Here is an 18,538-nt window from a genome sequence, read left to right on the forward strand (position 1 = left end):
GCAGTGCCAGCTTGGGGTCCCTGGGGATCGGTGTCCCCAAAACGTCTTCCAACTCCCTGAAGACCTGTGTCCAATATGTTTGGATTACATCACATGCCCAAATCGTGTGGAAGAAATCCCCATCCCCTTGGCGGCATCTGATACACCGCGGGTCATCTACCTTCCCCGTTTTACTAAGTCTCAGTCTATCTTAGTATGCTCTATGGAGCACGTTAAATTGAATAAGACGCAATCTCGATTTAATCGCCACCTCCCTGGGGTGTGTCAGTACAATTTCCCAATCCAGATCTTCCATCTCACCCACCTCCGCCTCCCACCTCTCTCTGTGTCGCCAGGTCCCCCAGCATATTGTTCGTCAAGGTTTTGTATGTTAAGGAAACCGCCTGCCCCAGAATCTGCTCCTGGAGAAGCCGTCCCTCTAACGGCGCATATTCCGGGATGTCGACAAGCGTGATATTTTGGGCTCGCCGTGCATGTCTCAGTTGAATGTATTTGAAATGCTGTGTGTTGTGGAGACCAAACTCCGTTTTAAGAGCCTGGAAGGACTTCATCTCTCCCTTGGCTATCACATCCCCTATGGTGGAGATGCTGATGTCATCCCACCTTTGAAAGCCGCGTAATTTATTCAGTTCAGTCAGCCATCGGCAGTACCACAACGGGGTCTGTCGCGTGGGCTCCTTGTCCCACCCCGTACGTTTAGTAGCCTTACTCCATGCGGCGAGCGTGAGGGACGTTGCCGGGAGGAGTGGTGCCCCTCTAACTCCACCATAAAGGTAGCACATTAAGTGCTTTGATGACAGTTTGACTCTCTCCAGGGCGTACGTCGGGTGGTCCGCCGGGGCGTGTAGCCATTCGTTAATGGGTATCAGGTGTTCCCGCCAATAATAGGCCTCCAGATTAGGTAAAGAGATCCCCCCGCTGTACTGGTGTCTCTGGAGCGTAGCCAAGGCTACCCTGGGTTGTTTGCCTAGCCACAGAAAGGAGCGTAAGTCGGCATGGATCCTCGCGAAGGTCCCCGACGGGAGTGGGTAGTATTCGTTCTGTAAAGCGTAGAGAAATTTTGGTAGAGTTATCATTTTATACATGGCCGCTCGGCCAAGGAGCGTGAGTGGGAGTTGTCTCCAGCGGTCCATATCCGCTACTGCATTCCGCATGATTCGTTCCAGGTTCCTTTGGAAGGATACAGTCTTATCCAGGGTTATGTAAATCCCTAGGTATTGGAAACCATCAGCCGTCGTTAACAGCCTGTCCGGTAGTCTCCCCCACCGGTCCCGCCCCCCCGCGTCAAAAAGAATTGATTTGTGCCAGTTAATGCTGTGGCCCGCCTGTCGCCCATAATGCTCTAGCTCCCGGAATAGCGCCAGGATGGTGGTCTCTGGTTTTGTGATATATAGCAAGACATTGTCTGCGTAGAGTAAGATCTTTTCTTGTGTCGGATTGGCGTCAGTGCTTGTAAAACCAGAGATGTCCGCGGTCTGTCGGATCCGTGCTGCTAGTATTTCTATAGTGAGTGTAAAGAGGAGTGGGGACAGGGGGCAACCCTGGCGGGTGCCTCTCTGGATCTGAAACTCGCGGGAGAGCGTCTGGTTCACCCGCACCCTAGCTTTCGGGGCGGAGTATAGGAGTTGGACCCATTTCACAAAGTTCGGTCCGAAACCAAACCTGAGGAGGACTGCAGTAAGGAATGGCACCGCGTCGAAAGCTTTTTCGGCATCTAAGGAAAAGAACCAGTGAGGTTCGTCTCGCCCCGCACTTCCTGTAGCCAATTATGAGTGCGTCTGAGATTCAATTTAGTCGCCCTATCCGACAAGAAACCAGATTGGTCTGGATGTATGAGATCCGGAATAACCGCCCTGAGGGGGGCGCCAAGATGGTTGCTAACAACTTCACCTCCGTGTTAAGGAGGGAAATTGGGCGGTAGGAGGCACAGTCGTCCCTCGGCTTGCCCTACTTATAGATCGGGACAATTGTCGCCTGGGCGAGGTCTGGGGGAGTTCCCCCTCTTGGTACGCACCGGGAAAGAGGGCCTTAAGGTGTCTCGTTAAGAGGTCTGAAGAGCGCTTAAAAAACTCGGCCAGGAACCCATTCGGGCCTGGCGTTTTGCCCGGCCTCAGCTTAGCAATGGCCTCCCCTATGTCATCGGTCGTTATGGCCGCCTCCAAGTCCGCCCGAGCCTCCGTGGACAGCACCGGCAGGTCTATCTGTGCCATGTACTGTAGCGCTTCCTCGCAGGACGCCAGGTCTCTAGCTGTGTAGAACTGCTCATAATGGGTTGCAAACGCCTCAGCTATACCCGTGTCCGTAGTGGCTAGTGTCCCGTCCGCTCCGTGTACACTATCTACCCACCGAGCCGCCCGCTCCTTTTTACTGAGCCACGCTAAGAGTTTGCCGGACTTGTCTCCCACGTCATAAAGACGATGGAGCGTGGCAAGGGCTTGGGTCTTCGCCTCGTTAGTTACCAACTCTCGGTATTGCCTCTGGGCGTCTAGGAGTATACTGAGAGTCCCGACCTGTTTAGAGGCCTGATACTCGCTCTCCCACCCCAGGATTGTCTGTTCCAAGGCCGAGACCTCAGCCTGGAGTTTACGCCTTTCGTCTCCCAGTCTACCCTGTATTCTATCGCGCAGAACCGGCTTCATAGCTTCCCAGAAGGTGACACTAGACTCCACCGAACCTTTGTTTTCGGCAACATAAACCTTGATGTCTGCCCTAACACCTCTTAGTATGGCTGCGTTTTGCAGGTCCCAGGCTGCTAATCGCCAGGAGCCTCCCGAAGTGCCCGTGTACGCCCTACCCTGGCCAGCAACGGCGAGTGGTCAGATATACCCCTGGCCTTATAGTCCGCGGTGTCATCCACCCTCAGGTATTGCCGGGACATGAAAATATAGTCTAGGCGGGAGAACACCCTGTGCGCCCCAGAATAGTATGAAAAGACCTGTTGTGTTGGGTGTAGCCATCTCTAGACATCAGTGAGGCCCAAGGTAACCATCTGCCGGGATAGTGCAGTCTGGTGCCCCTCCCTATCTGACTCCCCTGAACGATCCTGAGCTACACTCATAACATCATTGAAATCTCCTCCCACCACCTGTATCGTGTCTGCAGTGTCTAGTAGGATAGTAGCCAACGCTGAAAGCGTTCGGGCCTGTAACTTAGGCGGTGCATATATCGAAATCAGCGTGTATGTGTTCCTGTTCCAGGTCCCCTGCACCCCAGCATATGTCCCCTTTGCATCCAACCAGGTACGCGTAACGCAGAATGGGGAGGTTTTTTTGATGATGATCGCCACCCCCCTGGAATCGGAGGTGTATCCCGCATGAGCCAGAACTCTATGCCTGCCCCTAGCAATGAAGGCACACTGGGTTCCCCTGAGATGGGTTTTCTGCAGGAAGGTGATATCTGGGTCTACCCTTTTAATGTAGGCATTCACCAAACCCCTCTTGACTTTAGAGCCCAGACCATTAACGTTCCACGTCAGGATGTTTATTCCCCTACCCCCCTCCTGAGGATCGCCTACGGTACTCGCCATTCAACAAAGCGGTAACCAACTGCATTAAATCTCTGGCATGCTTGTGAGGTGTGGAGGTTCAAAGTGTTGCGCTGTCTCTCCCCAACTAGTGCCCCCCAATCCCCAACTTGAATCAACATGGTAGCCCCCCTCCCCGCCTCCCTCCCCATCCAGTCTCATTCCAACACAGGACAGAACTGTCCGCAGGAGTAGGCCTGTCGCCCACCCACCCATCTCTCCCTTCAGGTAACTAACAAGGAAAACACACAATAAAACGTGTTAAAACAAGAGGGCGTGTCAACTTGCGTGCTTCGCCGTGTCGGGCTGCCATCAATAAAGACCAGGTGCACCTCCGATCATGAATGCGAGTCTTGTGTATCAGTCACTGAAGCATTGTTCATCTCCGGAGCATCCTGTTCCAAGTGGCGGATTGCCACTGCCAGCGGATGGGCAGAGTCCTGTGTTCTCTCCTCCTCCTCCCCCCCAGATGCACGACTCCCCAGCGCGCACCTACTGCATCTTCAAGATGCAACCTAGCATACTCTTCTATAAGACTACACCTCGCTGCTATAGCACATATCTCCAAAACAGACAATACCTTTCACTGTTTCGGGTACCAGCAATCAAGGCTTTTATGGAGGGTCTCAAAAGGGTGATTCCTGAAAAACACCCACCATCACCAGTCTGGAACCTAAATATAGTACTCACCAGACTCATGGGACCTCCTTTCGAACATCTACACTCATGCGAATTGCAATTCTTAACATGGAAGGTGGCATTCTTGATTGCCATTACTTCACTCGGGCGAGTTAGCGAACTACAAGTACAAGCACTAACAATTCAAGAACCCTTCACGCAGATACATGCTAACAGGGTTGTACTTAGAACAAACCCTAAGTTCAAGCCAAAGGTCATATCCACTTTCCATATTAATAAATCAATAGAACTTCCAGTGTTCTTCCAAAATCCACAGTATGTTGCTGAAAGAGCGCTACTCTCACTAGATGTAAAGAGAGCTCTGCTTTATTATGTGGACAAAACTAAATCATTCAGAAAAACAAAACAATTATTTGTTGCTTTTTCACCACAACATAAAGGAAATCCCATATCAAAGTCAGGAATAGCCAGATGGATAGTTAAATGCATTCAAATATGTTATCAAAAAGCTAAACGCACGTTAACTGTCCCCCCAAGAGCACACTCCATGCGCAAAATGGGGGCATCCATGGCTTTCCTAGGGAATATTCCTCGTGAAGACATATGTAGAGCAGCCACGTGGTCTACTATACACGCTTTCACAAAACACTACTGTGTAGACATACAAGCAAAGCAGTAAGCTGCTGTAGGCCAGGCTGTCCTCAAAACTCTTTCAAACTGCTGCAGCTGGCACAGGTAACCACCGCTAGAGGAGATACTGCTATACAGTCAATGCACAGATATGAATTCAGCAGCCCACATGCCTCAAACGGAATATGCTACTTACCAGTATGCATCTGTTCTTGGCATGTAGGGCTGCTGACATTCATATTGCCCGCCCTCCCCCCGTGCCTGTTGCAACTGCAGCATTATCTTTTGCATGGCCATCTCTTACTTTACTATCTCCATCTCTGCCACAATGGCGAAAAACAATCTGAGGATGGAGAAGATACCCATGCGCACTGTAGTCCAGGGGAGGAGTCACCTATCTCGTGATACTTCGAAGACTTCCAGGACAACAAGGTGCAATCATCCGGACCCAACACTAGGCGGCGATCTATGCACAGATATGAATGTCCGCAGCCCTACATGCCAAGAACAGATGCATACTGGTAAGTAGCATATTCCTTTCAAACCTGCTATACTAAGCTAAGTGCACTCTCAGTGCCTCCTAAAGCACATTCTACACCTAGCAAGGGAGCAACATTAGCCTTTTGAGTAATATCCCTCTCCTAGACATCTGTAGGCTTTTACTTAGTCGACGCCACCCACTTTAGCTATGCACTACTGTGTTGATATATTCGTACATCAACAAACTCTAGTTGGCCAGTTGGGATTAAGAACCTTTTTTCAGACATTTACTTCATCTGCTAGCTAGTCACCACTTTGAAGAGGGATTGCTTTAAGTTTAATCAGAGCATGTGTTTCTACAGCCACACATCCTAAAAACGATAAAAGTGTTACTTCGCCTCAATACCCATCTGTCTTAGTGTGTATTGCTGCATATTCACTTGCGCCCACACTCTTCACTAGAAGCTAGCTATAATCACACGTTTTCAATGTTTTTTTTTTTTATGCGCAGCACACTGTCTTGGAGCCTACACTACATTTAAACCACTCGCCCGCTGTGCGGGCAACCATCTGAGGTGGTATCTGTGTGCAGATGAATTCTGGATAGTGAGAGGAGTCACAGCAGATCTTGTGACTTAAACGTTTCTGAAGAAAAGCAAGTTGCAAACATCCAGGCTCAACAGGAGATTGCAGGAGTATGCAGAGCATCTAATACAAACCGATGCGTAGAGTATAATGTGCTGTATGCTATTTATTACCATTGTTAAGTATGGGGAGTGGCCATAATTCCTAATAGCAATGCCTCAAGTGCATGTTAATATGCATAATGATAATAAATAGCCTACTACACTCAACCGATATGCATGTATGGTTTATGCAATTCTATTTTTTCACTTGGAATTGTAATAAATAAAGGTATTAAACTGGAACCAGAAAATAAGGGATGCTTGAATCGTTCCCTGTTGTCAAAGCTCACCTGGCAACTCTCTCAAGGTTTTGGAGCTTCCCCATACACTTTGTATCTTCTGTCAACAAGGATAATTAAGGAGTTTCTAAGAGATAATTTCAGAGCATTCCTGCCATTGTGGGCTCCAATAGGAGCTAAATGCTGTCCTTGGCAGGTTAATAAAATATCTGGTGCTTTTCTAATGAGATGATTGAGTAACATTGCTTATGCTTAGATTTTCTTCACAGCTGGACTAAGGAAATAGCCCCCCCACCCCCCACCCCCCCTTACCAGCAAATCTTGCGTCTTCCATGTGTCCAAAATGCAGCAGTTGGGGGTGCTGGTGAGGTCAGGATATATTTTGCCCAGGATAGACTCCTTGAATTGAATGCCCTTTCACAAGTGCATTCCACTTTTAATTCACTCTGTTCACAGTCTTCATTGCTAGTCACTCCTTTCTGAAAATCCAACTTGTTCACTGAGCTTTTCCTGTGCAGGGCTCTTCTCTTTAGAACTCTCTGCTCCTTACTCCTTCACTTGAAAGGTAAGTACCAGCTTATGAGCTGTAAGTTGAGAGAGTATTAAAATTAGTACAGCGCTCAAAATTATGATTGCAGACCATAGGTATTTAAAACGCATATACATTTTGAAGCGTGTTTGTTATATTGTAATTTATCTGATTTTTCTTTTGTTTCAGCAGTTTCTGTAAGTACACAACCAGTTTCTGCTTCAGTGCCCCTCGTCTCCAATAGTTCATTTGGAAACCACTACATAATGACTGCTTCAGTAGCAAACAGTGAGGTCCAGAGTAGTGATGGGGTGAAGAAGACACTGGTCACTCTCATACCCAATAATAGCGGTGAGATATGCAATTTTAATACAATCACACTTATATTGTTGCTCATCTTCATGTGGAAAGGAGTTGAATAGATTTCAGTGCATGCTTGTTTGGTCGGTCCCACTTTGTGAACCAGAAGGCATAAAATGTTGGAGAAAAGGTTAATGGTTTTATGCTCTAAGAAAACTGTTGCCTCTTGAATTTCTGGAAGTTTGAAAACGGTTCTAATACCATGGTAAGCACTGTCGTCACAAGTTCCAATGTTTACTAACAACCTAGGGAATGTGTTGAGCACAAGGGAAAAACACCTAATTACTCATTTACCTCATCCAGTGCAAACAATCTGAAAAAGGTTTCTCTTCCTCTGAGATATGTTGTTTTGTAAACCTCCCAAATTTCTTGCAGTTTAAGATGACTACCATTGATACTAATACAGAATAATGGTTCAGTCTCTAGAAAGCCCCTTAATTAAGGGAAAATTACTGCAAAGTCTTCTCACATGGAAAAAGGCTGCACCAAATTACTGTGCTAGAAAATTCTTCAGGAGCAAGGCAATACAAAATGGAGCTGAGAACTATCAGTTGGAAGCAGAATGATGTGTGTGATACAAATGTACAGATCATCTTTGTAGCTGAATTGGTGCAGTTATTTAGTACATACCAGTAAAGATGAGCATATAGAACAATTTGTATGTGTAGGAAACTAGGCTTATGTTGCAGTTGTCCCCCGCCCCTTCCCTACTCTGTGCCTACTTTTTAGCTACTAGATGCTGATTTTCGACTGACAGTGCATGGAGTCCTGCTAACCAGACCTCTGTGCCAGTGCTCCTTCCCCAAAACAAGGTGTTGTTTAAGGGTGCTACAATTGGCTAAGCCTTAGGAGTTTAGCACTTCTCTAAGCCTCTAGTAAATGGTTCCTAGGGCATGGGTACTTAAGATGATCCCCACGGGCTGCAGCATATCTCGTGGCACCCCGAGGGACCCAAACACAAATTCCAGACAGACTGCCATTGCAGGTTGTGTGACATGGTGCAAACCATGATTGAAAACCTGACATACTTCTGTGTTCCATGCCAAAGCCACTGCATATAAAATATGTAAATCACCCCTACAGCAGGCCTTTGAGCCCTGAGGCAGGGTGCATTATATTTTATGTGAGGACATGTCTGCATAAGCAGATTATGCCTCTTTGATGTCTAGTTCTATTACTGGATATAAGTGAGTGTGTGTATGTACGGTATGTACTGGGCACTGGTCAAAATGAGTTCCCCCGCTACATAATGGCTTTACTGAAAAATATGGTGTTTGGTATCAAACTCCTCTTATTAATAAACCCACACTGATTCCAGTGATGGATTTATTGATACATGCATCCAGAAGGTACCTTAGCGGTTCCACCTGAACCAAACTAGTCCTCTAGTGTGCTGGCTGACTGGTCCAGTCCAGCCTGCCACTACAGGTGAGTTTCTGACCCCCTAGGAGGTGACAGCCCCGCTCCCATGCCAGAAACAATGCCTGCTCTGGCAGGAAGTGTTTACACCTCCTCCAAGCATGACTGGTGAATTGCATATCAAGGCAGGAGGCTTCAAATGCCTCTGCTGCCTTAAAATTGCGAACCAAGGCTTCCCCCGACAGGGGAAAAGCCACCCCCTGACCTGGGCCTATTTGGCACCAGGGCAGATGGGAAAATTAGCTATGCAGGAGACGTGTTGCACTGCCAGACTAGACACACCATTAGTGTGAACAGCTTGACATGAACACGAAGTTAGGAATTCGACCATCTTGTGTGTGGTGGAATTAGGAAATCTGGGAAAAGGTGATGCCCACTCCCCAAAGAAAGTGATCCTCTAGGGGGTGTAGTGACCCCTCCCCCCCCCCCCCCCCCCCTTACTCAAAGCCCCTAAATTGAGTATTTTGCTGGCTCCCTGACACCAGAAGATCAAATTTGTCTGCTTGAAGAAGGAAGGACAAAGAAGTGCCCATGACATGAGAACTGAGGTCTTCACCACCTTCGGTGTAAAACCCTGCCTTGCTGCTGGACCTTGACAGTGTACAGATCTGGCTTGTCCAGAAAGCTGTGTCCCCTCCCAAAGCTGAAGAGGAGTGACCTGCGTCTCCATCTTGCCAGCAATATCTCACTTGTGCTGCCGGCCATTGAGCCTACTACAGGAGCTCCATCAGGAGGTTTTTGCTCCAGCAGGCAAGCGGGAGTGCCAAGACAGCAGCAACACCACCACACACACCCCTAGTTTCAATAATAGCCATCATTTCAGGAAAGACCTCCTCAAAGAAGCTTTTCAAAAGGATGCTTCTTAGACAACAGTAGAGGAAAGAGTAGATGAAGCCAAGAAACTCTGCCTCAGAGCCATAGGCGCTGGAAGTAGGAGTGCAGGGGTGCTGCAGCACCCCCAGATTAACCATACTGTAGTTCAGAAGGTGAAGGAGCACTAAAGATGCCTTTAATATTTGTTTTATCTTGTCACATTCATGCGTTCATAGACAAAGGCCAGATATCTGAGGAAACTGGTGTTTACTTTTCTTCAAATGTAAAGTTAGAGCATTTTGTAAGAGGAACAATTTTACAGTTTTGCTGGGGTATAAAAAATGTAAAAGGAAAGGCTGTAATGTGTCAGTTTTTCCTAACACACAACACAATTTAAATACCTCTAATGCGTAAAGCACTTTTTACTTGCAAGAAAAGAGCCAGTTTGGCCTTTGTCTGAAAACTGTTACTTACAGACATCTGTAAAGCAGCTACATGGTCTGTAATGCACACCTTCACAACACATTACTGTGTAGACATTCATGCTTGGTGTGAGGAAATGAAGTGTTATATGGTGTGGTTGTGCGACCTCACCTTGTAACACACTTACCAACCCGTTTAGGTTCAGGAGGTTTCGTCTGTCAGCCCATCAGCTCAACCCTGGGTAGCTTGAAACTGGGAAGCTGTGGCACTGAGTAACATGACTCACACAGAGGAACTGGTATAAACAGCACCAAAACAACTGCAGGAGAAATGGTATTCCAGAAATCTGACAACAATTAGTAAAAATAGACTGTATTTTTATATGAATTGAGACACTAGAACAAACAAGCATTTACAATGCAATGGTTTCGCCTTTGGAAAAGTTAGAGCTATTGGCATTGTAAATGACAAAATTTGTATTTATGTGTTGGTTTTGAAAACAGATAAATAAATGGCATTGTCATTTACATTGCCATTAGCTTAATCTCTGCAGTCACTCTGCAGTCCCTAGCACTCCATAGCACTCCTTAGTCACTCTGCACTCCCTAGCACTCCCTGGTCACTCTGCACTCCCTAGCACTCCCTAGCCCTCCCAAGTCACTCTCCACTCCCTAGTCACTCTGCACTCCCTAGTCACTCTGCACTCCCTAGTCACTCTGCACTCCCTAGGTACTCTGCACTCCCTCACACTCCCTCGCACTCCCTAGCACTCTGCACTCCCTTGCACTCTGCACTCCCTTGCACTCAGCACTCCCTAGCACTCTGCACTCCCTATCACTCCCTAGCACTCTGCACTCCCTATCACTCCCTAGTCACTCTGCACTCCCTAGTCACTCTGCACTCCCTAGTCACTCTGCACTCCCTAGTCACTCTGCACTCCCTAGTCACTCTGCACTCCCTAGGTACTCTGCACTCCCTAGGTACTCTGCACTCCCTAGGTACTCTGCACTCCCTCACACTCCCTCGCACTCCCTTGCACTCCCTAGCAGTCCCCAGTCACTCTGCACTCCCTAGCAGTCCCTAGTCACTCTGCACTCCCTAGCTAGCACTCCCTAGTCACTCTGCACTCCCTAGCACTCCCTAGCCCTCCCAAGTCACTCTCCACTCCCTAGTCACTCTGCACTCCCTATCACTCCCTAGTCACTCTGCACTCCCTAGTCACTCTGCACTCCCTAGGTACTCTGCACTCCCTCACACTCCCTCGCACTCCCTAGCACTCTGCACTCTCTATCACTCCCTAGTCACTCTGCACTCCCTATCACTCCCTAGTCAGTCTGCACTCCCTATCACTCCCTAGTCACTCTGCACTCCCTAGTCACTCTGCACTCCCTAGGTACTCTGCACTCCCTAGGTACTCTGCACTCCCTAGGTAGTCTGCACTCCCTCGCACTCCCTTGCACTCCCTAGCAGTCCCCAGTCACTCTGCACTCCCTAGCAGTCCCTAGTCACTGCACTCCCTAGCTAGCACTCCCTAGTCACTCTGCACTCTCTAGTCACTCTGCACTCTCTAGTCACTCTGCACTCTCTAGTCACTCTGCACTCCCTAGTCACTCTGCACTCCCTAGTCACTCTGCACTCCCTAGCACTCCCTAGCATTCTGCACTCCCTTGCACTCCCTAGCAGTCACTCTGCAGTCCCTAGCACTCTGCAGTCACTCTCCACTCCCTAGAACTCCCTAGTCACTCTCCACTCCCTAGTACTCCCTAGTCACTCTGCACTCCCTAGTCACTCTGCACTCCCTAGTCACTCTGCACTCCCTAGTCACTCTGCACTCCCTAGTCACTCTGCACTCTTTAGTCACTCTGCACTCTTTAGTCACTCTGCACTCCCTAGTCACTCTGCACTCCCTAGCACTCCCTAGTCACTCTGCACTCCCTAGCACTCCCTAGTCACTCTGCACTCCATAGTCACTCTGCACTCCCTAGCACTCTGCAGTCACTCTGCACTCCCTAGCACTCTGCAGTCACTCTGCACTCCCTATCACTCTGCACTCCCTAGCACTCCTTAGCACTCTGCACTCCCTAGCACTCTGCAGTCACTCTGCACTCTGCAGTCACTCTGCACTCCCTAGCACTCTGCAGTCACTCTACACTCCCTAGTCACTCTACACTCCCTAGTCACTCTGCACTCCCTAGCACTCTGCAGTCACTCTACACTCCCTAGTCACTCTGCACTCCCTAGTCACTCTGCACTCCCTAGTCACTCTGCACTCCCTAGTCACTCTACACTCCCTAGTCACTCTACACTCCCTAGTCACTCTACACTCCCTAGTCACTCTGCACTCACCACTCTGCACTCACCACTCTGAACTCACCACTCACCACTCTGCACTCACCACTCTGCACTCACCACTCTGCACTCTGCACTCACCACTCTGCACTCTCTACTCTGCACTCTCTACTCTGCACTCTCTACTCTGCACTCTCTACTCTGCACTCTCTACTCTGCACTCTCTACTCTGCACTCTCTACTCTGCACTCTCTACTCTGCACTCTCTACTCTGCACTCTCTACTCTACACTCTCTACTCTGCACTCTCTACTCTGCACTCTACTCTGCACTCTACTCTGCACTCTCTACTCTGCACTCTACTCTGCACTCTCTACTCTGCACTCACTAGTCTGCACACTCACTACTATGCACACTCACTACTATGCACTCACTACTCTGCACACTCACTACTCTGCACTCTGCCCTCACTACTCTGCATACTCACTCTACACACTCACTCTGCACTCACTACTCTGCACTCACTACTCTGCACACTCACTCTGCACACTCACTCTGCACACTCACTCTGCACACTCACTCTGCGTAATATCACTAACTGGCTGTCCGAGGTTAACATTTTTTAAATTACACTAAATGTCATTTAATCTTATTTTTCCACCCTGCCTGTGAATGAAACATTACTTCTGAGTCCATCAAGTAACTGGTTATCGCTTACTTTTCATTGCACTTCACAAACTCATGTATAATCCCTGGAGAACCAGTGGTAGCTACATAAAGACGATGTGACCAGAATTTCTAGCAAGAGTGCTCCCATGCAGAGGCTCGGTGGGTTGAGAGCGCGCCAATGGAACAGAGGGGCGGATTCCCAACCAACATATTGTTCTCATTAGGTTTTCACCTTCGTGAAAAGCTGCTTGTGCAGCTTTCACTTAGGCAAAACCTAAAAAGATCCACCAGAGGGTTCAGGACTTAGGGATTTTACAAGTAATACCATATCAAAGCATTTTCACCCAACCGCGAAAAAAAACGGAAGGTGAAGCAGACCCCCCTTCCCCCCACCCAATATTAGAGTATAAATATTGTTGTGACCTATTATAGTCTGGCTTAAGTTTCGTGCACTCATATTGCTATTTACAGTAGTTTTTGAATAGCTCAATTATAATCATCTCTTCATTTCTTTTCAGAATCTACTCCAGTATCTCATCCCAGGTAATTATATTCATGTATTTTCTTGATGTGTGTCCTTGGTAGACTTGTTAATTTTTTCTATTTTAGTCTGTACTACCACTTATATTTTCTTTTCCATTTTATTCTTCTAAAGGAAAATCTCTACTCCGGAATCTGTGGCTGACGTGTCTGTTTACAAAGAAGGAACTGCAATGGAGAGTTCTCCACCAGAGATGGACCAAGACGAATCTCCTCCTGAATCTGTTCCAACTGTACCAGACGGAGCATTGTCCCATTTGGACGAGGACACCATTGATGTTGATGAGCAGGAGGATGATCATGATGAGGAGCTGCACACTAAACAGTCTGAACCCACCTTCAAGAAGGAACAGCTGTCTGTTAAGAAGCTACGGGTTGTGCTGTTTGCCTTGTGCTGCAACATTCAGCAGGCAGCTGAGCACTTCGGGAACCCGCCAAGGCGCATCAGACGTTGGCTTCGCCGTTTCCAGACTTTCCAGGAGGAAAACCTGGAAAGTCTATCAGAGGGTAAATATCTTGGTGCAGAGGCAGAAGAGAAATTGGCCGAATGGGTCCTCACCCAGAGAGAACAGCAACAGCCTGTGAATGAAGAGACTCTTTTTCAAAAGGCAACTAAGATTGGACGATCACTGGAAGGAGGCTTTAAGATTTCCTATGAATGGGCTGTGAGGTTTATGTTGAGACACAACTTGAGTACACACTCAAAGGTGGCAGTGGCACACCCTCTTCCAAAAGATACAGAGGAGAATGCCCACAATTTCATAGAGTTTGTACAGAGACAAATCCACAATCAAGACCTCCCGCTCTCCATGATTGCCGCTATCGATGAGCTTTCCCTCTTCCTGGACACTGAGTTGCTGGCAAGTGACGAGAAAAAGGACAATGCTCTGTTAATGGTGGGAACTGGGGAGCCTTGGTGTGAGTTCGTACTTACTATTCTGGCTGATGGAAGCCTCCTTCCAACCATGGTATTTTTTCGAGGTCATTTGAACCAGCTGGGACAGGTGCCGGAGTCCATTGTGTTAGAAGCAAAAGAAAATGGTTATAGTGATGATGAGATAATGGAACATTGGTCAACACGAGTGTGGCAAAAACATACTGATGGCCCTAATAATAAAGGGATGCTTGTGCTAGACTGCCATCGAACACATCTGTCAGAGGAGACACTATCATTGCTGAGTTCCACCTGTACTCTTCCTGCTGTCGTTCCCACTGGTTGCAGTTCTAAAATCCAGCCCCTAGATGTGTGCATCAAAAGGACTGTGAAAAACTATTTACACAAAAAGTGGAGGGAGCAAGCCCAGAAAATGGCAGAGGCTAGCTGTGGGTCTGACATCATACTGCAGCTGGTCTTGTGCTGGTTGGCAGAGGTACTAAAGGTAATTGCGGATCACTCTGAACTGGTCCAGCAGTCGTTTCTTGTTGCAAGCGTCCTGCCTGGTCATGACGGCACTGCCAATACGGCGAAGCGCAATGCTGAAATGCAAGAGGAATTAATCAATGTACTTGAAGCGCAGCTCAAGCTGAATGAGGGGATGCAGGATGAGGACACTGACCAAGACCATGGCAATGATAGCCAACCAGAAGAAAGTGCAGACCTCTGCAATGATGGCCCACCAGAAGAAAGCACTGTAAACTGCAACTACAGTCCACCTGAAGCAAGCACTGAAAACTGCCATAAGCAGCTCGAAGAAAGCACGGACCCAGAGGTCCTCCACCAGCTCTTTGAGGGAGACAGTGACGCAGAGTCCTTCTATGGGTTTGACGAGGCTGATTTAGTAGCAATGGAGATCTGAATTTGAGACTTTTTTCCTAGGGAGAGGAGCTAGAAATTAGCTTTTGTTTTACATTTTGTTGAACAAGGCATTCCCTTCCTTGTGGGTTTTACAAATCTGTAGGTGTCACATGGAAGAATAGCCATTTTTCTTAATTTCCTGCGTTTGTGCATTTTTTAATCACTGTTTGGTATTTTCTGAAAGAAAGGAAATATATATATTGTGGGTGAGTATTTCTGTTTTTCTTTACCTCACTGTACAGTAGTTTTAATGTGCAGAATTGTTTTTCATTACACTACCATTGCCAGTATGGCAATTTCTGATGACACAAAATAGTTACTGAACCAGTATATATATATATATATATATCATGTATATGTATAAATATATTAATTTTGAAGATGTCTTCAGAAGAACAGATTTTTAAAATATTTAGAACTTGACTTTGAGGCATCAATGGTAACTGTGCTTTTCAAGTGGATGCTGTTGTGTGGAAGGTCTGAAGCAACTGCTCATACAGTCCCGTCACACCTGACAAGTCCTTTTACTGAGGAACCTTCTTGGTGTACGTTTGTATTCAGTGACCTGGACGTTGTAAACCAATACACGGTTGAGGTTTTAAAGTGGGGCGTGCCCGTCGAGAATCAGTGAAGGGAATCCTGGTCAGTATTTTAAATCTGCCCGCAAGGAACCTCAAACATAATCAGTGTTAGAGCACTCCTACAACTTATGGAACATTTCCTGAGACCAATGAAAGCTGGGAAAGCAGCATTTGACCTTTTAAGTGAGCAGTGAAGTCCCACGCTGCATCATTTAGCACATTTGGGCCTGGCTGGCTAAATCCAAAACGGTGTTGTATACATGCAAGAAAAGGCTAGGTTTTATTTTTCACTGCCAACTAAATTTTTCTACGGTTTGCATGTGCGTTGAGAGTTTTTTTAATTACATAGCTGCATTTGGACTTAATGGATAGCATGATGGGCCTTCCTTCTCTCAGACTGAGATGGGAATAGCCTGCTCTAAGGACAAGGGAGGAATAGCCTCCCCATTTCTGTAAATGCTCAAAATCTAACATGTACATATGCGAAACGTTGAATAAAGCCAGGGAAATGGATTTCTAAACCTGTGTTTATTTTGTTTTTGTCACAATTGTGCTACGTGTATCAATTATTATCCAAGAAGTTTAAATAATATGCCCACCCTTAAGACAAAGGGCTTCTCTCAATTGCTTCCTTCCTTACCTCTCCTCAGTATTGCAGGCTTCCTCTAAAGTTGCTTACCTCTGCCCTGCACCAGATATCATCCAATCCCTCAACCTCCTTTTCTGCTACAACTGCGCAGACAAAACCTCGATAATGCTGAAACTGTAAAAACCTAGACTTCTGTACCCTTTCCTGTTGGTAATGGACCAGTGGATGTCTAGCAACCACTTAAAACTCAACCTCTGTAAAGGTTAAGATACCCAATTTCAGAAAATGCTATGTGCACCACACGGATCATTCACAAACTAAAACATCCTAGACTGTGTGCCTTCTAATACAATTGTATTTCTTCATAGGGTGCAGACCTTTCAAGGACCTCTGCATTGCACAGTCGTCCAACATTGGTGCCAAGTTATGTTTCCTGCAGTGAAAACTTGGCTATTCCAACAAACAAGGAACTTCTTATGAGGGTTGGCATATTTCTTACCATTCCCTGGTTCAGAAATTCCCTCATTGGTGGGAGCTCCTTTCCCAGTGCAGACTGCAAACCCTGGAACACTATACGAGCAAAAAGCACACTTTCTATATCACCTGGAATTCTGATCTTTAAAGAGTTGGTTGATGTCTCCTGTTTGAACTCACACCTTGTACCACCAATATATGATCACTTCAGCCCCTTGCTGGGAAGATTCGGGGTGATCTGTCAAGTGGGGGCTAAGAAAAAAGGAAAGTCCCAAAACACAAAATCACATGCATTTTCCATAGACTTTTTTGGAAACCGATAACACAAACTGCTGAACGGAATTACACCAAATTTGGCAGGAAGCTAGATTATGGTCCAGAAATTGTGCTGGTGTAAGTTCAGTAGATTTTGAGCTATTAAGGGATAGAAATATGTGTATATCTGAACAGTTTGGTGCGCAGGACTCTCACTAAAGTCCTGCGGGCGCGCAGATTAAAAAATAGATTCATTTGATTGGTCTAGAGGCTCTTTTATTCCTGTCGTCCGTCTCGCTCCTGCGAGTCCCGTGAGAGAAAGTGCTCTGATTGGTTGGCTTTAGGAGGCACAGAAATTAAATGGCCATTACTGAGAATTGTAAAATTTTGCATGTGTTGTAAAAATATTGTGAATATCTATATTAGGAGACAGGCTAAAGGCATCATGTCCCCCTAGTAATTCAGAGGAGTTCTATAAGGGATAATTTCTGTGATGAAGCAAACTGGAAGCTCAATTTGAATTGGATTGTCAAAAACTGAAAAGGGTATTACATCTTTCTGCACTCTAGTATGCGCACCAGTCACCTAAGGGAGGAGTTATAAGTGGAGCAGCTGGTCCCTACCCCACACCATACTATGCTCACTTCTCACGAAAGAGAGAAATCGAATCAGAGAGGCCAGTTCCTCCCCACACGGCGCACCCATTATTCAGGAGAGGTCTCAGTGGCAAGGCCAATTCCACCCCACATCCTAGTATGTACATCTGCCATCCAAGAAAGATCTCAGCAGAGATGCCAGTCTGTACCATTCTCACCCGTCATGCAAAAGAGAAACCTCAGCGGAAAAGCCAGTCCTTCCACACAAGAGAAAGGTCTCAGTGGAGAGGCCAGTCCTACCCCACACACTATTACACACACCTGTCATCTAAGAGACAGGTCTCCGCGGAGAGGCAAGTCCCTTCCCACAACTTAGTACACACAGCCTTTATCTACGAGAGAGGTGTCGGGGGTGGGGGGGGAGACCAGTCCCTTCCCACGCCCCTAGTATGCACATCCGTCATCCAAGAGAGTGGTGTCAGCAGAGGGGCATGGCCCTCCCTACAACCTACTACACACACCCGTCATCCGAGAATTGAGGTCTCAGTGGCGAGGCCATTCTTCCCCCCCACCCACCCACCCACCCACTCACCCACTCTACTAAACACAAGCCTTTTCCAAGAGAGGTCTAAGCAGAATCCTTTGGATTCATAACCCCTCTTTAAAGTGCCTACAAGTACTTTAATGTTTTTAAAAATATGCTATAAAATGCACTTGTTCTATTCTTAAAATATGAGAATGTGACCCCTCCCTCCACCTTTCTCAGAAAGAGGTTTCTCAACTGCCGCACTTGTCTGCTCACATCATACTACATACTCTTGTCACCCTGAGGAGGGCTCTTAGCAGAGAGGTCAGTATCTCCTTACTCTCTGCTACACACACCTACCACCCTGGGAAGGGGCTTCAGTGGAGAGGCCAGTCCCTCCCCACACCCTACTACGCACACCCTTAATCCAAAAGAGAATTGTTACTGGAGAGTGTAGTCCCTCTCCAAACCCCATACTGCGCAC

The 18,538-nt window shown here is 47.1% G+C and overlaps 1 protein-coding gene across 8 annotated transcripts in view; it reads left to right on the forward strand.

Moving 5' to 3' along the window:
* Positions 1-16,135, forward strand: part of POGZ (pogo transposable element derived with ZNF domain) — a 520,715-nt gene extending 504,580 nt beyond the window's left edge. For 5 of the 8 annotated variants that reach the window (XM_086947330.1, XM_086947335.1, XM_086947333.1 and 2 more), the window contains exons 19-21: positions 6,916-7,077; positions 13,217-13,241; positions 13,354-16,135. In XM_086947330.1, the coding sequence (XP_086803456.1) occupies positions 6,916-7,077; positions 13,217-13,241; positions 13,354-15,034 (1,868 nt within the window). In that variant the 3' untranslated portion in view covers positions 15,035-16,135. The remainder of the gene's footprint in view (positions 1-6,915; positions 7,078-13,216; positions 13,242-13,353) is intronic. The other 3 variants (XM_086947332.1, XM_086947334.1, XM_086947337.1) reach the window with 2 other exon arrangements.
* Positions 16,136-18,538: the final 2,403 nt, after the last annotated feature.

This window comes from Lissotriton vulgaris, chromosome 12, assembly GCF_964263255.1.
Source record: "Lissotriton vulgaris chromosome 12, aLisVul1.2, whole genome shotgun sequence".
NCBI classification, from domain to species: Eukaryota; Metazoa; Chordata; class Amphibia; order Caudata; family Salamandridae; genus Lissotriton; species Lissotriton vulgaris.